The sequence below is a fragment of the Canis aureus genome, chromosome 17 (genome assembly GCF_053574225.1).
Source record: "Canis aureus isolate CA01 chromosome 17, VMU_Caureus_v.1.0, whole genome shotgun sequence".
Taxonomy (NCBI): Eukaryota; Metazoa; Chordata; class Mammalia; order Carnivora; family Canidae; genus Canis; species Canis aureus.
The window spans coordinates 43,052,241-43,074,280 of NC_135627.1; the positions used below are offsets into that span (position 1 = coordinate 43,052,241).

Consider the following 22,040-nt stretch of genomic DNA (forward strand, 5'->3'; position numbering starts at 1 on the left):
TAACACTAGGTTGGCCTATAATTTTGTGCACACTTTCCAAAACACCAAGAGAGGCTGAATAATGTAGACAGTAAATATTACATGTCGTCTCTGCCTCTAGAATTGTTGTATTTTTTAAGAGAAATGAAACCACTGAAATTTGAACACAAATGTAAAATAAGCCACTTTCGAAATGTAGTATTATCTTAGACAAATTTCTAAGGGTATTCTCATTAATGTCATAGATTGCTTGTGTGGTTGAGAAATATCATGATAGCTCCTCTACCTGAAAGGAGATATCCTCTAAAAAAATGAGAAGTACATCTGAAGTTATAGGAGTATATTTTACATACCACAATTAAAATGTTGTTCAATATTAAATGAGGCAGTATCTATCCAGTAGAATGTTAAGAATTTAATTAAAGAATCCATGTTACACAATTTTTTATTTAATAAATTTTACTTTAGGTTACAGTATTATACTTACAAGAATGTTGTCATATTGCATACAAAAAATAGAAGCATTTTTTGCTTCTCATCAATTAAAAATACTTTGTTAAAAATTCTTAATACAAAAATTATAATTTAGGGCAGCCCCAGTGGCTCAGTGGTTTAGCACGGTCTTTGGCCCAGGGTGGGATCCTGGAGACCCGGAATCGAATCCCATGTCAGACTCCTGGCATGGAGCCTGCTTCTCCCTCTGCCTGTGTCTCTGTGCCTCTCTCTCTATGTCTCTCATGCATAAATAAATAAAATATTTTTAAAAAATTATAATTTATATTTATAACTATATTTCAATCATATAAGTTCTTGAGTTATCTATATTCATTATCTCAAATTTCTTTCCTCCTATTATTACTTAAATTAGCTTCAAATAGGCATTCTCTTTCACTATTCCATTTGAAACTAATTTCTTCTTTTTTAAGATTTATTTCTTCATGAGAGACAGAGACACCGGCAGAGACACAGGTAGAGGGAGAAGCAGGCTCTTTCAAAGGGATCCTGATGTGGGACTCAATCCCTGATCCTGGGATCAGGCCCTGAGCTAAAGGCAGACACTCAACCACCTAGCAACTCAGGTGTCCCTCCATTTGAAACTATTATCACCAAGTTTGCCAATCATCTCCACTCTTGTTAAATTGTCAAATCTCAGTCTTTGTTCTTGGTTTACTGTTTAACACTGCAGATAATTCCTGCTTCTTAAAATATATCCTTTTAATTTCATTTCATATTCGCTTTTCTTTTTTCTGTCTGACTAAAACATCTTTCTGTACTGGTTCCTCCTAATTACCATTCTAAACTCTAGGGTGCTCTAGAGCTTGTTCTTTGGGCCCATCTTATCTTCTAGCTACCGTCACTGATTTGGTAGTCTCATCTGTGACACTTACTTATTGAAATGATCATACTTAAAGGATGACCAAATTTATATCTCCATCCTAGTCCTCTTTTCTTAATTACAGATGTATATATTTAATCCCATACTCAACATCTCCATTTGAATATCCAATAGGCATTTCAAAATTAAAATACATAAAAATATTTTTAAATATTTGAAATATTAGCATTTTAATTGGTACAGACAGGTACATGCCATTATGTACATTTCTAATTTACATGTAGCATTTTTCAAATTATACAATAGAATTTGAGAACTGTTAAGGCAATCTGGTAACACACAGGAAAGGAAATTGTTTTAAAATACATTAAAAAGCTGAATAGTCCAAACAGGTTTAATTATCGCAAATCATAGAGAACATCCATACAAATATTAAGAAATTTATTTTAGGAACGCCTGGGTGGCTCAGTGGTTAAGCATCTGCCTTCGACTCAGGGCATGATCCCAGGTCCGGGAATAAAGTCCTGCATCGGGCTCCCTGAAAGGACCCCGCTTCTCCCTCTATGTCTCTGTCTCTCATGAATAATAAAATTTTTTTAAAGTTTATTATAGGCATTTAGACTGGAAAATATGACATTTTTATATAGTGGATGATAGTACACTGTTAAACGTACTATTCCTTTTAAATATCAAATCTTGGGAAAAGTTAAAATGCAACCATAGGAAATATTTTCCTTTTAGAGTTTTTTTTTTTTTTTAAAGGAAGTATATGGATTAGTCTATATAGTATTTAGTATGCTAAGCAAATGACTATATGGATTTTTTTAAAGATTTTATTTATTCATGAGAGACAGAGATAAAGTCAGAGACATAGGCAAAGGAAGAAGCAGGCTCTCTGCAGGAGTCCAAGGTGGGACTCAATCACAGTACCCTAGGATCACTCCCTGAGTCAAAGGCAGACACTCAGCTGCTGAGCTACCCAGGCATCCCACTATATGGATTTCTAATGGAAACTCTGTGACAGGGGAGCCTGGGTGGCTCAGTTGGTTAAGTGTCTTCCTTTGGCTCAGGTCATGATCCCAGGGTCCTGGGATGAAGCCCTGTACTTCTCCCTCTGCTGCTTGCTCCTCCTGCTTGTGCTCATATGCTTCTGTGTGCACACTCTCTCTCAAATAATTTTTTTTTAAAAAAAGGAAACTGAAAATTTTTTTGTATATTAAAGCTTGCATATGTTTTCTCTGTGTAATGATTACTGTTATTATATCATTATCATATCACCATGAAAAATACACATATTTGTAAATCATGTGTTCTTTTTGAAGTTTATTTTATGGAAAATTTTAGATTTGGATAAATTCAATTATGTGGATATTATTCTTGCTTAACTTAAATTAGGTGTCTTATGGAAAATATTCAGAAACTATTAAATCAGTAAGAGAAAACAGGAAAACCTAATTATGAACTTCAAGTGAACTTTAAAAATAGCTGAGCAGGGTAGCCCCGGTGGCCCAGTGGTTTGGCACCACCTTTGGCTGGGGTGTGATCCTGGAGACCTGGGATCCAGTCGTGAATAAATAAATAAAATCTTAAAAAAAAAAAAATAGCTGAGCAATGCAACCTGTCTTAGACACCACCTACAATATATGAACAAGGACTGTTCAAGGACTGTTAAACATACAGAAACTAGATTACATTGCACAGAAGCCAATATACACCTTTGTGCATCACTGAACATCTGCAAAACGGGGTCTATTCCACTGTCAATAAGAGCATTATGTGATACACGATCATAACTTAATGTCAGTAGAAATTAGTCAAGTGCAACAGAAGGAAAATAGATGCACATATGTTCATCTTATTTAGACTCAAGCAAGAATATATACTTTGTCCAGTCAGCAAATTCCAGTGGAGAAATAAAGATATCTTATAGAATCCTGTTTTTTTATTAAAAAGTTTTAATATGTGTTGAATGATGACAAGTTATTTGTTGCTCCACTAAGCCTGTAATGAAGGACCTCTGAAAATAAGCCTTTATATATTTTTAGATATATCTGAAAGGAAGACCAATTGTTTAAATGACAAATTCAATTAAAAAAGGAATCTTACAATGTTTAAAAATCATCCATGGCAAGATGGTGGGAGAGTAGGGTTCTCAAGTCACCTGTCCCCACCATTTTACCTAGATAACTTTCAAATCATCCTGAAAACCTATGAATCTGGGAACCTGTTCCTCGGGAACAGGAAAACCCTGCCCTGGAGAAGCAGGATTCAAAAAATCTGTGCCGGATTCTTCCCCAAAGGAAAAGCACTTGCAGGAAACTCGGGCAGGATCCCAGAAGGGCAGTGGAGCCTCCAGTCTCCCGGGGTCACTAACAGAGGCAGTGCGCCCTGGGGAGAGCTGACCAAGCTTGGTAAAGGGCTGGAGCGTGTCGGTGGGGCCTCGGGAGCAGCCCAGGCAGGCTCCAGGACTGCGGGCCCCCAGAACGCAATCCTAGCACCGTAAGCCCCAAGATCCCAGGGTGCCAGGGGACACAGCCCAGGATCCTGTGCTCCCCCCCTCCCGGGGACAGGCGGCGGTGGGTAGGGCACAGGACAGCGAGGACCCTCCTGCCTCCAGGCAGTCCCAGATGTGATCAGCGCCCACCCCACCCCCCCAGCCCAGAGCATCCAGGCCCCTGCGGACTGGGAAATGCAGTAGTTACTGCAGAAGCTGACTCCAGGGCTGGGGACCTGGCTGCCACCAGTGTGGTTTTTCCTCCTGGTGTCACCCTGTGCCTGGGACGGGGCAGGGCCACCAGGGAACAGGGGCCTCTCAGGATAAACAGCTCCCACAGAGCCATGCCCCTGGCAGGGGGTAGGGCAGTTCCCCTAGGTGCACACACCTGAGAATCAGCACAGTAGGTCCCTCCCCTAGAAGACCAGCTGGAAGGACAGAGAAAGAGCAAGTTCTTGGACAAGCAGTGCTGGAAAGCTCCAGGGAAAGTTGAGGGGCTTAAAATATACAGAATCAGAGGATACCTTCTTGGTTTTTGTTTTGTTTTGTTTGTTTTTCTCTTTTTGTCTTCCTTTTTCTTTCTTTTTTTCTCTTCCTTTCTCCAGTACAACTTGTTTTAGCCACTCTTCACCGAGCAAAATGACTAGAAAGAACAACTCACCAAAAAGAAAGAATCAGAAACAGTACTCTCTGCCAGAGTTACAGAACATGGATTACAATTTTATGTCAGAAAATCAATTCAGAAGCACAATTATAAAGCTACTGGTGGCTCTGGAGAAAAAGCATAAAGGATTCAAGAGACTTCATGACTGCAGAATTTAGATCTAGGGATCCCTGGGTGGCGCAGCGGTTTGGCGCCTGCCTTTGGCCCAGGGCGCGATCCTGGAGACCCGGGATCGAATCCCATATCAGGCTCCCGATGCATGGAGCCTGCTTCTCCCTCTGCCTGTGTCTCTGCTTCTCTCTCTCTCTCTGTGACTATCATAAGTAAATAAATAAAAAAAAAAAAATTAAAAAAAAAAAAAAAGAATTTAGATCTAAACAGGCTGAAATTTAAAATCAATCAAATGAAATGCAATCCAAACTGGAGGTCCTTAGGACGAGGGTTAATGAGGTAGAAGAAAGAGTGAGTGACACAGAATACAAGTTGATGGCAAAGACAGAAGCTGAGTAAAAAAGAGAAAAACAATTAAAAGACCATGAGGAAAGGTTACGGGAAATACATGACAGCCTCAAAAGGAAATATCTACATTTAATTGGGGTTCCAGAGGGCGCCGAAAGGGACAGAGGACTACAAACTGTATTTGAACAAATCACAGCTGAGAACTTCCCTAATTTGGGGAGGGAAACAAGCATTCAGATCCAGGAGATAGAAACAACCCCCACAAAATCAAAAACCATTCAACACCTCGACATTTAATAGTGAAATTTGCAAATTCCAAAAATAAAGAGAAAATCCTTAAAGCAGCAAGAGACAAGAGATCCCTAACTCATATGGGTTGAATATTAGATTAACAGCAGAGCTCTCCACAGGGACCTGGCAGGCCAGAAAGGGCTGGCAGGATATATTCAGGGTCCTAAATGAGAAGAATATGCAGCCAAGAATACTTTACCCAGCAAGGCTTTCATTCAGAATAGGAGAGATAAAGAGCTTCTAGATAGGCAGAAACTGAAATAACATGGGACCACCAAACCAGCTCTGCAAGAATACTAAGGGGAACTCTATAAAAGAAAGAGGAAGTCCAAAGAAATAATCCACAAAAACTGGGACTGAATAGGCATTATGACGACACTAAGTTCACATCTTTCAATAGTAACTCTGAACGTGAATGGGCTTAATGATCCCATCAAAAGACGCAGGGTTTCAGACTGAATACAAAAGCAGGACCCATCTATTTGCTGTCTACAAGAGACTCATTTGAGACCTAAGGACACCTCCAGCCTGAAAATGAAAGGTTGGAGAACAATTTACCATTCAAATAGTCCTCAAAATAAAGCAGGGATAGCAATCTTCATATCAGATAAACTAAAGTTTATACCAAAGACTGTAGTAACAGAAGAAGAAGGACACTCTATGATACTTAAAGGATCTATCCAACAAGAGGACCTAAAAATCATGAATATTTATGCCCCTAATATGGAAGATGCAAGTATATCAATTAATAACCAAAGTAAAGACATACTTATAATAATACACTAATACTGGGAGACTTCAACATGGCGCTTTCTGCAAACGAAGGATCTTCTAAACAGAACATCTCCAAAGAATCAAGAGCTTTAAATGATACACTGGACCAGATGGATTTCACAGATATTTACAGAACTTTACATCCAAATGCAACTGAATACACATTCTTCTCAAGTGCACATGGAATTTTCTCCAGAATAGACCACATACTGGGTCACAAATCAGGTCTCAACTGATATCAAGATTGGGATTATCCCCTGCATATTTTCAGACCATAATTTGAAACTAGAATTCAATCACAAGAAGAAATTTGGAAGAAATTCAAAGTGGAGGTTAAAGACCATCCCGCTAAAAGATTAAAGGGGCAACCATGAAATTAGAGAAGAATTAAAAAGATTCATGGAAACTAATGAGAATGAAGATACAACCATTCAAAATTCTTTGGGATACAGCAAAAGCAGTCCTGAGAGGGCAATACATTGTAATACAAGCATCCCTCAAAAAACTAAAAAAAAAGAAAAAAAAAACCCTCAAATACACAAGCTAACCATGCACTGAAAGGAACTGGAGAAAGAACAGCAAATAAAACCTACACCCAGCAGAAAAGAGAGTTCATAAAGATTCAAGCAGAACTCAATAAAATAGAGAACAGAAGAACCGTGGAACAGATCAACAAAACCAGGAGTTGGTTCTTTGAAAGAATTAATAAGATAGATAAACCATTAGCCAGCCTTATTAAAAACAACAAAAAAGGCTCTAATTAATAAAATCATGAATGAGAAAGGAGAGATCATAACCAATTCCAAGGAAATACAAATGATTTTAAAAACATATTATGAGCAGCTATCCACCAATAAACTAGGCAATCTAGAAGAAATGGATGCATTTCTGGAAAACCACAAACTACCATAACTGGAACAGGAAGAAACAGAAAACCTGAACAGGCCAATAACCAGGGGGGAAATTGCAAGAGTCATCAAAAACCTCCCAAGACACAAAAGTCCAGGGCCAGATGGCTTCCCAGGGGAATTCTATCAAACTTTTAAAGAAGAAACAATACCTATTCTACTAAAGCTGCTCCGAAAGATAGAAAGGGACAGAATAATTCCAAACCCGTTCTATGAGGCCAGCATCACCTTAATTCCAAAACCAGACAAAGACACCACCAAAAAGGGGAAATATAGACCAATATCCCTGATGGACAGAGACGCAAAATCTCAACAAGATACTAGTCAATAGGATCCAACAGTACATTTAGATTATTCACCATGACCAAGTGGGATTTATCCCTGGGATGCAAGGCTGGTTCAACACTCGTAAAGTAATCAATGTGATAGACCAACAAGAGAAAAAATAAGAACCATATGATCCTTACAATAGATGCAGAGAAAGCATTTGACAAAATAGAGCATCCATTCCTGATCAAAATTCTTCAGAGTGTAGGGATAGAGGGAACATTCCTCAGCATCTTCCCCATTCTCAATGGGGAAACACTGGGAGCCTTTCCCCTAAGATCAGGAATGAGACAGGGATGACCACTCTCACCACTGCTATTCAACATAGTACTAGCCTCAGCAATCAGGCAACAAAAAGAAATAAAAGGCATTCAAACTGGCAAAGAAGAAGTCAAACTCTCCCTCTTTGCAGATGACATGATACTGTACATAGAAAACCCAAAAGACTCTACCCCAAGATTGCTAGAACTCATACAGCAATTCAGCAGTGTGGCAGGATACAAAATCAATGCCCAGAAATCAGTGGCATTTCTATACACTAACAATGAGACTGAAGAAAGAGAAATTAAGGAGTCAATCCCATTTACAATTGCATCCAAAAGCATAAGATACATAGGAATAAACCTAACCAAAGAGGTAAAGGATCTATACCCTAAAAACTATAGAACACTTCTGAAAGTAATTGAGGAAGACACAAAGAGATGGAAAAATACTCCATGCTCATGGATTGGAAGAATTAATCTTGTGAAAATGTCAAGCTACCCAGGGCAATTTACACGTTCAGTGCAATCCCTATCAAAGTACCATGGACTTTCTTCAGAGAGTTGGAACAAATCATCTTAAGATTTGTGTGGAATCAGAAAAGACTCCGAAAAGCCAGGGGAATATTGGGAAAAAAAACAAAACACAAAAACAGAGTCGGGGTCATCACAATGCCAGATTTCAGGTTGTACTACAAAGCTGTGATCAAGACAGTGTGGTACTGGCACAAAAACAGACACATAGATCAATGGAACAGAATAGAAACCCAGAAATGGGCCCTCAACTCTATGGTCAACTAATATTTGACAAAGCAGAAAAAACTATCCACTGGAAAAAAGGACAGTCTCTTCAATAAATGGTGCTGGGAAAATTGGACAGCCATGTGCAGAAAAATGAAACTGGACCATTCTCTTACACCATACACAAAGATAAACTCAAAATGGATGAAAGATATAAATGTGAGAAGGATGCATCAAAATCCTAGAAGAGAGCACAGGCAACACTCTTTTTGAACTTGGCCACAGCAACTTCTTGCAAGATACATCTGTGAAGGCAAGGGAAACAAAAGCAAAAATGAATTATTGGGACTTAAGATAAAAAGCTTCTGCACAGCAAAAGAAACAGTCAACAAAACTAAAAGACAACCTACAGAATGGGAGAAGATCTTTGCAAATGACATATCAGATAAAGGACTAGATTCCAAGATCTATAAAGAACTTATTAAACTCAACAACAAAGAAAAAAACATACAATCATGAAATGGGCAAAAGACATGAACAGAAATCTCACAGAGGAAAACAGACATGGCCAACAAGCACATGAGAAAATGCTCCACATCACTTGCCATCAGGGAAATACAAATCAAAACCACAATGAGATACCACCTCACACCAGTGAGAATGGTGAAAATTAACAAGACAGGAAACAACATATGTTGGAGGGGATGTGGAGAAAGGGAACCCTCTTGCACTGTTGGTGGGAATGTGAACTGGTGCAGCCACTCTGGAAAACTGTGTGGAGGTTCCTCAAAGAGTGAAAAACAGAACTGCCCTATGACCCAGCAATTGCACCTCTGGGGATTTACCCCAAAGATACAGATGCAGTGAAATTCCGGGACACCTGTACCCCAATGTTTATAGCAGCAATGGCCACAATAGCCAAACTGTGGAAGGAGCCTCGGTGTCCATCGAAAAATGAATGGATAAAGAAGATGTGGTCTATGTATACAACGGAATATGACTCAGTCATTAGAAACGACAAATACCCACCATTTGCTTCAACGTGGATGGAACTGGAGAGTATCATGCTGAGTAAAGTCAATTGGAGAAGGACAAACATTATATGGTCTCATTCATTTGGGGTATATAAAAAAATAGTGAAAGGGAAAAAAGGGAAAGGAGAGAAAATGAGCGGGAAATATCAGTGAGGGTGAGAGAACATGAGACACTCCTAAACTCTGAGAAATGAACAAGGGGTAGTGGAAAGGGAGGTGGGTTGGGGGTTGGGGTGACTGGGTCATGGGCACCAATGGGGGCACCTGATGGGATGAGCACTGGGTGTTATGCTATATGTTGGAAAATTGAACTCCAATAATAAAAAAATCACTCATAAAGGGTGAAAACATCAGTAAAATCAGTAAAATTTGGAGTAATGAACAAAAATCCTTAAGAAAGATTAGTCTCTGTATAGAAGACTGTACTATCATTAGCGACACTGGTTGGCACTTATTTATAATTAAGCAAAATGAAAAATGAAACAAATCTAAAATGGGCTTAAAATATAAAGGACACCTTCTTGCTTGATTTTCCCTACAAATCACATACAATTTTCAGCTGAAGAAATTCTTCAATTAGCCTCTATATCATAATTCACAGTGTTAACAATGGTGGTTAAGGGTACAGACAGTGATGCCAGGGTCTCCAGTTTTAAAACCTGGATCTGGATCACTTTCTTACACAGTACACAAAAATAAATTCAAACTGGATGAGAGACCTAATGTGAGACAATAAAGCCATCAAAATCCTGGAGGGGAACACAGGTAGTAACCTCTTTGACAATGGCCATAGCAACTTCTTACATCTCCAGAGGCAAGTGAAAGAAAGAAAAAATGAACTATTAGCTAATTTAACATATCCACTAATACATGGTGAGATATTTGGAAATAGTGTAGAATATGAGAAAATTCTTTACTAATGACAGGTATCTGAGCATTATATGATACCTAGTATTTCTGACCATCCCATTAAAAGTCAGTAGCTGTCTATCATTATTTCCAAATGTCCCATATGTAGGAACTGTCATATCAAACAAGTATTTAGAGTGTTGACCATAGTAATGGTGCATTCCTGACATAGTAGAGGAATGGTTCCAGATATACCTGGAATAAAGGGTGAGTGTTATTTTATGGTTAGCAGAGCTGAATTAGCTAAATATAATAGTAAATCTTTTTGTTGGAACAACAAAAAAGGGGAAGAGATAAATAGGGGATGCATCTCTTTTTGATGGGGAGAAATTTCTAACTAAAATATGTCTCATGGAACAAAAATAAAATATCATACTTCTAAGTAATATCCTGTTCATGGTTAATTTCCATAATTGTTTTATTACTCTATATCTTGAGTCTCCTTTTTTGGTCATCCATGCTTGTATATGTTCTTGGTAAACACAAGCCTATTTCCAAATATTATCTTTTCTAAATATCTATTACCAATCAGTTTATTTACATTTTTGTTTAAAAGTAGAGCCAAATGTATTCATTCTTATTTTTAACCTCACTGTTTTTAAAGATCAGAACAGTCCCCGTTCTCCACTTTAAGAAACATTTAACAACACTTACTCTGTGATTTCTTGTACATGTCTTTTAGATAATCATCAATCAGAAATGAAAAAAATTAAGAGATTTAAATGGGTTACGATGCTTAATTGTTTTTCATATATAGAGCTTCAGGGCTCTATAATGAATATCTATTATTCCCTTCCCAATTCAAAAATTGTTACCCTTGGTGTAGGAAAAGCAAAGGGGAAATTAAATGATTAATTACACATTTATGATTTAGTTTATATAATGAGACATATGAGGGTGGGGCTTTCTGAATTCTTATATAAATTTCTATAAATAACATAAAAACATGAACATTTCACTGAAGTAGTGAAAACTGAAATGATTCACTTGAGGGTAGTTATTGAAAACCTTCAATTAAAAAATTGACATTTATAAATTATTGTATATGTCAATAATTAAAATGGTAATACATCAAATTACTACCGATAAAAAAAGGCTTATAAAAATAGCTTCCTAGATCTAAAACGAAATTCATTTCAGAAAAAGGGGGAAATGATACACCACTTCTTCATATATTTCCCATTTAAAGTATTCATGATAATGATAACTATGTCACACTTGGAAACAGTCATAAGCCATTTTATTAATATAAAGGTCTATCAGTTAATAATACCCTTGGCTTCAAGTAATACAATACATGCCCAATACTAGCTTAAACCAAAAAGGGATTATCTTTCTCATATGTTAGCAAATCCAAAAGTAGACTGTGTTGGCTTAGATGCTTAAAGTACCATCAAGGATCATATCCTTCTGTAATGTCACGTTACCATTAGTTGCTGGCTTTCTGTTCTCACATTTGTTACTTCACAATGAAGGGATAATATAACTGCCATTGTTGCATACTTTGTGCAGACAACTAATAATGTCTGCATTGCCTAAATGTCCATGGCATATATTTATTTGTTAAGAAAAAGGCTTGATAAAAACCACCAGTTTAACTGCTACATTATTCATAAGCTGTGACCTTAGTTTAAGAAATCACCTTAATTATTGTGATTTATGCTACTGTTTGAAGGCAATTTAAATACCCAAAATTCAGGAAGCGGTCTTTTAAAAAAAAATCTATTTATTCATGAGAAACACAGAATGCAGAGACATTGGCAGAGGGAGAAGCAGGCTCCCTGCGGGGAGCCCGATGCAGGACTCCAGGATCACGACCTGAGCCAAAGGGAGACACTCAATCACTGAGCCACCAGGTGCCCAGGAAGTGGTCTTATATAAACTCTTATAGTACAGTATAGGAAATTATTACACATACTCAATGTTAAGAATAAGAGTAAAAATCAGCTATTACCTCAAGGATATTAGCCAAATTGTGGATTACCTGTAATACAAATTTAATCCAGTGTTGCTTTTTAGCTTCTAAGGGAGGTTTTGATTTACTATGGTCTCAGAAAATAATAATTTAAACATTAACTCATCCATATTTAGGAAAATAACTCTGCAGCTAAAATATTTATGTGACCTAGTGCTATTAACAAACCTTAATAGGAAGTTTCCCAAGGGTGATTCAGGCAGTAATTGGGGCACAGTTTTCATATGGGATCCAAGTGGGAATTGTAAAATCTAATAGAAATCTGAATATGGAAAACTGTTCAGAGGGTCTAGTCAGTTTTATAATACCATGCCCTGCCATTCTGGGAGAGTATAATAAGCAATGTCATAATTTATAGATATCAGTGTAATATATTTAGAACTGGTCCCATGGCTATATAATGGCTTATAGTATCTAAATGTATGATTTCACTTACTGTTACATAGATATTTGTTTTTCCAAATAATGAGGGAGATTCTGAGTATAACTCTGAAGATAAATTATTCCTCCACCCTGAAGGAATTATGCAACAAAATAATTACCAGTAGCTTTTTTGTTTTGCTTTTAAACCAGACATGTTATAAGATTCCCTTTATAGAATTATAGGAGAATGAATAATTTTTTTAAAAAGATTTTATTTATTTATTCATGAGAGACATAGAGAGAGAAGCAGAGACATAGGCAGAGAGAGAAGCAGGCTCCATGCAGGAAGCCAGATGCAGGGCTCAATCTCCAGTCTCCAGGATCATGCCCTGGGCCAAAGGCAGACGTCCAAACACTGAGCCACCCAGGCATCCCTAAATAGAAGCTTCTAAGAGATAAAACCATTAGGGACTAGCCATTTTCCTTGAGATACTGGAAATTTAAAGTGTGTGAAATCAGCCCATTGGACCAGCTGCTATATACGAAAGTTAATGATTTCTAAGGATTGGGCCATATAGCACTCACTTTCTTATAAATTTCTTTAAGAAAGGATGATAGTGGTAGAATTTCTGAGTGGTAATATAGACGTTAATTTATTTACAGCTCCACTGGAACTTCAGAAAAAAGTACCCTATGGCTGGAATGGCTCATGTTCTAGAAACATTTCGGGTCTCACATAACTTAAGAACATTATAAACTATAATTCAACCTTCAAATTCCAAAAAGGGTCTGAGAGTATGTAGACTAAAAAAGGCTCTCATCTCTTTCTCTCCCTCTCTTCATACACACATATATAATCCTTTCTCTCCTTTTTAAAATGTGTGAATTCCAGGGATCCCTGAGTGGCTCAGTGGTTTAGCGCCTGCCTTCGGCCCACGGCGTAATCCTGGGGGCTCTGGGATCTAGTCCCAATCAGGCTCCCTGCATGGAGCCTGCTTCTCCCTCTGCCTGTGTCTCTGCCTCTCTCTATCTGTGTCTCCCATGAATAAATAAAATCTTTAAAAAAATAAAATGTGTGAATTCCAATAATTTCTGTCCTATGTCTTCTTCACACACCTGACTTGTGGTCAAGGCTTTCTGAGCAAAGGTAATTACAGATTGAGAATATCTCCTTTTCCTTAAAAACATTTCCTCATGACATTCTAAGGTGATAGACAAACCAGAGCCATGCCACATTTACTAGATGTCAGGCATAATTCTCAGTCTTAGTAGATATCAAATCCTTATAAAATCCTGTAAGATTAATATTATTATCCACATTTTAAAAATGAGAAAACTAAAGGACAGAGGTGTTAGGTAACTTTCCTAACTTTACACAGCAGTAGAAAGATCTGGAATCTGAACATAGGCAACCTTGGTTCCAAAGTAAAACATTAATCCACTAGGTATACTCTTTAAGATTTATTTATTTGAGAGAGAATACAAGCACGAGCAGGGGAAGTGGTAGAAAGAGGAAGAAGCAGGCTCCCTACTCAGCAGGGAGCCAGATGTGGGGCTTAATCCCAGGACCCTGGGATCATGACTGGAGCCAAAGGCAGATGCTTAACTGACTGAGCCACCCAGGCACCCCACCATACTGTTTCTTAATTACTCTCAATAAACTAATTATTTTATTGTTATTACTATTTCAAAAAAATTAGAAAAACAAATTTTCACTTACCCAAAAGCCCACAGATGTGTGAGAAAAGTGGTCAGAGTATTTTCAATAACATATTAAAGTATGTATACATCCTGTTATATGTGTACCCCTTCAATGAAATGACCCCAAACACTGATGAAGTATGACTATCACTGAATCCCAGAATCATGAAACCACTGAAGAATCCAAGTTTGAACCTTGTCCAAACCAATGAGGTCATTTAGATTCTACATCTTCACATTTTCCCTGAGGAAATGAGCATAAACAAACTAAATACTTGAAAGAGTCAGGATGAGGGGAGGAAAAAAATGGAGAAAGTCATTAATGTAGACTACTACTCAAACACTGATAACTCCTTTTATTCTTGATGATTTTTATGGATTTATTCTCTACTTGTCCTTACTGTTGATAATAAGTAATTTCGTTCTTGAGGATTATGGGGTAAAATACATATGATACCCTTCCATATTAAACTATCATACTTTTATGTATGGGATTCTTAAATATTGAGTTGAAATTCTTAGACTTTTCATTCCACTTTTTCCTATAATTTCTGCCATTTTTCTCTTCGTCCATAGAAGAGATATGTGGAGTCCAGCCGTACTTTGCCTCTAGCTTTGACCATCTCTCAGGGCTTGGCACTGGAAACGGGGACTCAATAATGCTTCACGTTACTATGTGCACTAAACTTTCTAGAGAGATCAATCTACCTGAAATTTGCAATTGTGTAGTTGTGACTGGCACTCTATATAAGCCATCTTGGAGATAGAGGATGGAGTAACACTAGTTCAATTCTGAAATGTTCTGCTCTTCTGTACTGCTATTCCCTTCTTGCTAAAAAAAAGAAAAAAAAAAACACTTATTTTGCCATTTCAGAAGGATATTAGTAACAATAATTATAGGTAAAACTACAACTCTAAAATTATAAATTAATGTCAACATTTATATTTTTATTTTATAAAATAGTAATTTGAAATTCAATTTACTTCTTGTCACTTTCAGCCAAGTCATTAATCATCAACATTGTTTTGAAGAATGTGGAAGGACGTGGTTCCATGCCAATAAAGATTTTGATTTCTGGACACAATACAGTTAGAAAAAGCAACAAAGCATATTCCTTAAGTAATAAGCCAGAGCAGGGATCCCTGGGTGGCGCAGCGGTTTAGCGCCTGCCTTTGGCCCAGGGCGCGATCCTGGAGACCCAGGATCGAATCCCACGTAGGGCTCCCGGTGCATGGAGCCTGCTTCTCCCTCTGCCTGTGTCTCTGCCTCTCTCTCTCTCTCTCTCTCTCTCTCTCTCTGTGACTATCATAAATAAATTTTAAAAAAAATTTTTTTAAATAAAAAATAAAAAAAAATAAGCCAGAGCATAATTAAAACATTATCACCTACTTTTGTCACTTAAATTGACACCCAGCTACTCAGAACTAAACAATAACTAGTCACTCATCCAAGCATCACCAGCACAAACAATTCTTCATCAGTATGAACTCAGGAAGGTAGGTGGTTAAAATTTTGTATGTCTGTTTTAAAAAGTTCAAATGTAGTATCTTTATAAAATAATTATGCATACTATTGAACTATAGAGAATTCTCATTAATTCTCCATAAAGACTTTCAAAATATAAAAATGAATAAAGAGTAACATAGCTTTAAAATAATAAGTACACAGATATTCCTTATAATTGGTATGATCACACATGCTGCGTAACTTTTAGATATAATTTATCTCCAGATGTACTATATATCCTTTAGTAGTTTTTTTTAAAAGATTTATTTATTTAATGATAGACATACAGAGAGAGAGAGAGAGAGAGAGAGAAGCAGAGACACAGAAGGAGGGAGAAGCAGGCTCCATGCCAGGAGCCCGACGTGGGACTCGATTCCGGGACTCCAGGATCACGCCCCTGGGCCAAAGGCAGGCGCCAAACCACTGAGCCACCCAGGGATCCCCCCTTTAGTAGTTTTCTTATGCCTTGTTTATTTTCATCAGTTTTGTTAGTGTTATTTAGACAAGATGGCAGTTTCTGGCTTAATATCCTTGATTTCTCTTCTTTAAGTGTCTTGGAAGCCCAGACATTATTTCAGTGTAGAAACACAATAAATTATGGGTTAGTAATTCAAACAATTACCTTCTCCCTATTTCATCCTTCCTATTCAACTGGTATTACCCATGTTAACAGTGTATTCTGTATATTCCATTCATTTTTCTTAGTACACTACCATTTATTTGCATTACTTTGAGACCCTTTAGCAAATGGCACTTAAAAATGATCCTCCATTTTTCTAAAAAATGTATTTTGTTTCTTCCTTCTGTATTTTTTCTCTCATTTCTCATATTTTTATATTAACTTATCCATCATCTCTGCCAATTTTTACCTATATTCCAGGAGCCAGAAAACTTTCATGATAAAGGGGGAGATAGTAAATGTTATAGGTTTTGTAATCTATTTCATTATTCTTCTTATACTATTTTTTTAACAACCACTTAATATGTAAAAATCATTCTTTGTAGGACACACACCGTGTGGTTCACAGGCCATAGTCTGCCAAACTCAGCTACATGCTCATTTTATACATATGTTTTTATGTAAAACGAATTATTAGTGCAGTTTGAAAATTAAGACAAGATATAATAAATAATGCAAATATATGTAAAGTTTTACTGAGATATACTGTGAAGAAATCATTGCTCAGGATGCCTATTAATCATGATGGTAATTATGACAAGTTGACAAAAAAAAAAACTGATTTTTTTTATGCTAAATGATTCTTCCTTCTTATCTTCGCCCTACATATTGTATGGACTTCTTTTTGTTTTCCAGATCTATTTTCCTAAACTCCTTACATTAATATATGTCCTCCTTTTTTTCTTAAAGATTTTATTTATTCATGAGAGACCAGAGCGGGGAGGGGGCGGGCAGAGTCACAGGCAGAGGGAGAAGCAGACTCCATGCAGGGAGACTGATGTGGCACTCCATCCCAGGACTCAGGATCACGCCCTGAGCCAAAGGCAGATTGCTTAATCGCTGAGCCACCCAGGTATCCCATGTCCTCCTTTTAATATCTTTTCTGCTGCTTGCTTTGGTCACTTTTGTGAATGTGAATGATCCAAGAGCCAAGTTATTAAGCACTTAGTATGTGCGAACCATTCTTCAAAGACTCTTATTTGTATTAACCCATTTAATACTTATACCAACCACAGGAAGAAGTTGTATCATTTCCCCCATTTTATACGAGACAGAAGTGAGGCATGAAGAGGCTTTGTAAACTTCTAAGAAGCATTTCAAGAAAGTGGCAGAACTAGGGGACTCAACAATGCTTAAAAAAGATTTTATGTCCAGTTTCCCAACACCATTTGTTGAAAGACTTTTTCCTATTGCTTATTCTTGCTTCTTTTGTCAAAGATTAGTTGACTATGTAATTGTGGATTTATTTCTGGGTGCTCTATTCTGTTCCATCGATATGTGTCTATTTTTTTTTGCCTGTACCATACTGCTTTACTTACAATGGCTTTGTAGCATATCTTGAAATCTGGGATTGTGATACCTCCGGTTTTGGTCTTTTTCAAGATTGCTTTGGTGATTCAGGGTCTTTTGTGGTTCCATATAAATGTTAAGAATTGTCCTAGTTCTGTGAAAAAATGCTGTTGGTATTTTGACGGGTTGCATTCTATCTGTAGACTACTTGGGGTAGGGTGAGCATTTTAATAATATTTGTTCTTCCAGTCTCTGAGCATGGTATATCTTTCCATTTGTTTGTATTGTCTTCAATTTCTTTCAGGAGTGTCATAGTTTTCAGAATATAGGTCTTTCACTTCCTTGGTTAAATTTATTCCTAGGTATTTTTTTTTTTTTATTTTGGGGGCAATTGTAACTGCACTAGTTTTCTTATTTTCTCTTTCTGCTACTTCATTATTGGTGTATAGAAATGCAGTGGATTTCCGTATATTAATTTTGTAACTGGGGACACTCCTGAATTCATTTATCAGTTCTGATAGCTGCATTTTTTTCAACTTCATAAACATTGTTCAATATTTTGAAAATTACATCAAATATCAATGGAATTGGATATCCCAACATAACATGTATTCTGCATCTGTAGCTGCTATATCTATGCAGAGGTCTGTGACTGATAATCATATAAACCTTCTAATGTTAGATCTGACCATTTACGTACTATTTTACACATTACAGTTATAATCATTTTATGTTTTATTGGTATTTTACTAAAATAATGTAAGTGAAATTACATTTTTCATTTTTCCTTTATGACAGCTGACAAACTGGTGTTAAGTTATGTATGTACATGAGCTATATTAGCTTTGAAATTATTTCACAATAGTAAAATACTTTATTACAATACTTGTTAATAAAAATAAAACATTGTGCTTGTTTTAAGAGTGTTAAAAAAAAAAGGAGTGTACAAATGGTAGAAACCAAATTTCCTGTTTCAAAAGTGAGATAAACAATCTTAGCCATTAGTGAGCATTTATCATCTATCAAAGTTTTGAACAATTTGTATTCTCATTTAATCCATCAGAAACCTATGTGGTATTTATGTCTACCATTCTTATAAATTAGTAAGACAAGATGACTAACATTTTTGGAGGCAACTACATACATAGGTAACATAACCAAAGAAAAGATTTTTATTTAAGTTGGTGAAAGGCTATGGAGGCTATGAATACGTAATGGATTTTTTTTTTTTCCCCTTGAATCATCATGGTCACCCAATACCCTAGTTGGTTAAGTACAAGGCCATATACTGTCGCTGTTTTACTTTTTCTTACATCTCTTGATGTTCAATAAAAATTAATTTTGAAAAAAAAAAAAATTAATTTTGTTTCCTAAATACTGAAATCGAATTTGTCATATTAGTGTATGTTGTACATACAATTCTTTCTTAGAAGAAGAAATATGATCTTTCAAAGGGGGGAAAATGATGCTCAGACAATTAATTCTGGAAATTCATTATACCTCATAAACTAATAAACAATAGGTAGAACTTAATAGGGATGTGTTAAGTGTCCAGACCTACAAAAAGTCTAATCATTTTCCCCACCTTTTCCAGTTTCTTCTGATTTCTCTCTCAGAAGCAATTCTCCCATTAAATCTCATGTATATCTAATCCTATCTCAATGTCTGCTTTTAGGAATATCTGAAGTAATGCAGAAAGAATTACATTCAAGGAAAACAGAGTAGTTGTGCATTACTGAAATATATATCGTCTGTGTGTTTATAGTAGGGGAAGGCTGGAAACAGATTCAGTGTTATTAGGTAATATTTGAAATCCAAGGATAATGGATTCACAAGTAATATAGTATTGAATTTGAATTTAAATTTAGTTTAACATTGTACAGGAGGACAAAACTACAAGTAGAAAAACTACTAAAAACCTTAATAATGTAATTAAGGTAGAAGTAACTGAGAACTTGTGTAGGGTGATGGCTGTTGGGAAAGGCAATCTGGTATAGGTGTTGCACATTCCATTAAGTTCTTATGGGCAAGACCAGATAAATAATTTATAGGACCAAATACAAACTAACAGAAAAGCACAAGGCACTTCACAGCACAGGGCCCTATATGAATGCTTAGGCTGCATGCCATTCAAATCTACTCTATTTGCTGAGTATGCCAAGAATGCAAAGCCCTGAACGCACTCTACTTAGACCATTTCACAGGGTTCTTTGCAATGGCAAACTTGAACACTGAGACAATGTTTGTATTATGGATTGTCCAATATTCATATATTGAAATCCTACCCCCTAATATGGTATTGGGATATGGGGCCTTTGGGAGATAATTTGGTCATGCCCCGTGAAGAGATTAGTGACCTTATTAGAGTAAGAGTATCTCTCTTTCCACCATGTGAGAACACAGGGATAAACTGGCAGTCTGCAACCTAGAAGCAGGCTTTCACCAGAATCAGACCCTGCCAGCACTCTTTTCTCCAGTCTGCAGATCTGTGAGAAATAAATTCCTGTTGTTTGTAAATTACTCAGTCTATAGTACTATATTATAGTCGACTAACACAGTCTCTAATAGGAGACAAAAAGTAAACTTGCTTAGATCTTACTATTAATACAGTGGCTTCTGCAGGCTCAGTATTCCTCACTTGTGACCCCAAACCACTGCATACACAGCATACACATGAGTTCCTCTGCATTGTCCTCATGAAACTATGGGAATCAATGCAAACACAATATTCATACAATGAAGAGTCTTGTGTCTCTGCCAGCACACATGAAACAGTAACAGACTTGAGCTTATTAGCTTAAAAGTAATATCAAATTCAAAATACTAAGGTTGAAAAAAAGTACAAATTTGCAAACATTAAAGAGCCATATTAGAGACAATATCAATAACAGATTGCATGAAGTATGGGTGAAAAGGAAAGAACAGAAAACAGTTACGTGTGTACTCCAAAACAACATAATCCAGATAACTGATAAAAATAAGTGTTACAGGAGAAGGGACTGCTGAAAAGAAAAATAAAAAGCAACTACTTAGATGTTCTGAACATTTCCTCATAAATGTCTCCTGAATCTGATTCCTTCTTCCATTTCATTACTACTGTTTCCTTTCAAATGAATATAACACACCAGCGTCTCTTCCTTATACAACACTATGTAAAATGAGGCCTGAGTGATCCCTAAAAACTTAAAAAAAAAGTAGAGAGAAAGGAAATACAGAAAGTTAAGAGGTCAAGAGATCTTGAACATCAAGGAGAGAGCTAGCATTTGTACCCAGGTCTGCCTGACTCAAAGCAAAGTTTCTTTCTTAATGTGGATGGACACTGGAATCGGATTGTAAGATCACATGAAGAGTAAGCTTTTCTACCTTCTTTAAATACATTCAATTTATATTGCAATACTCTACATAAACATACTCTAGCTATGTATAACAAGAAAAGCTATTAAGAGATTAAATTGTACAGCATCTTGGCCTGATTTAAAAAAAGATAATCCCAACCTACAAGAAATACGATCTTCCCTTAAAATATTTTAGCAGTGGGAATGTTCAACTTCGCTAAGCAATATAGCATCATGTTTTCCTCTCCACATACATTTCTGGATTCAAAATCATTCATCTATGTAACTTTTTTTTTGGATTAGTACCCAGAACACAGTAAAACAGAAATTTGTGATTTTCAGTGTCCAAATTTCCTACTTTCCTTCTTATATTAATGGAACTGCTTTCAATAGAGGAATTGAGTAGCTGTTCCTATATTTTTATCATGATCTCCAAAGGTATGTCTCAATTTTTAAAAATAAATATATTTGCAATAAACAATTTAATATATTATTTCAAGACTGTTTTATAGTGTGGAATTTCAAAAAGCTGAGTTCATTTTGTTGCTATTTGCATTTCACTATCTTCTATATTTTAGCAGAATTTCAGCTTGACTGCATTTTTTTCATCATGCTGGTAGTTTTATGGAAACTTAAAATGGATTTTGAGGATAAAACAATATATACCAAACTATTTTATTATCTCTTTGTGGGCATTTCATTTTATGATTTGTTTGACTTCAAACAGCAAATATTTGGTGGTCTGCAGGAGAGAAAATTTAAATTTAACTTGATGTCTGTTGGCACTTAGGAAAAAATATCCCTTCAGCCTCTGAATTTAATTCCATCCCTTTCACAGGTAAGTATCTATATGTGTGCTTTATATTCTACCTGCAACAACGTGAGCCTGAGAGTTTTCCTGTGAATTGGCTCCACTTCAGGCCTACACAACAAAGTGAACTAAATGATGCCAGCATTTATAGATATGAAATATGACAACTCTAGAAATATTGCTCATTTGCAAAGCCCAGCAAC

At 36.4% G+C, this 22,040-nt stretch overlaps 1 protein-coding gene across 36 annotated transcripts in view; it reads right to left on the reverse strand.

The window, feature by feature from the left end:
- The window catches only part of LOC144287938 (uncharacterized), a 388,349-nt gene that overhangs the window by 334,158 nt on the left and 32,151 nt on the right, over positions 1–22,040 (reverse strand). For 14 of the 36 annotated variants that reach the window (XR_013355807.1, XR_013355800.1, XR_013355797.1 and 11 more), the window contains 2 exons: positions 20,291–20,393; positions 14,555–15,047 (listed from right to left, as the gene is read on the reverse strand). The exons of 8 other annotated variants lie outside the window; for them this stretch is intronic. Coding sequence is in view for 7 of the 28 variants with exons in the window: in XM_077855442.1 (XP_077711568.1) it covers positions 20,316–20,393 (78 nt within the window). In the remaining 21 variants the exon portion in view is untranslated. Of the gene's footprint in view, positions 1–11,340; positions 14,460–14,554; positions 15,048–20,290; positions 20,394–22,040 lie in introns of those variants that run through there. 14 more of the 36 variants (XR_013355806.1, XR_013355808.1, XM_077855443.1 and 11 more) reach the window with 7 other exon arrangements.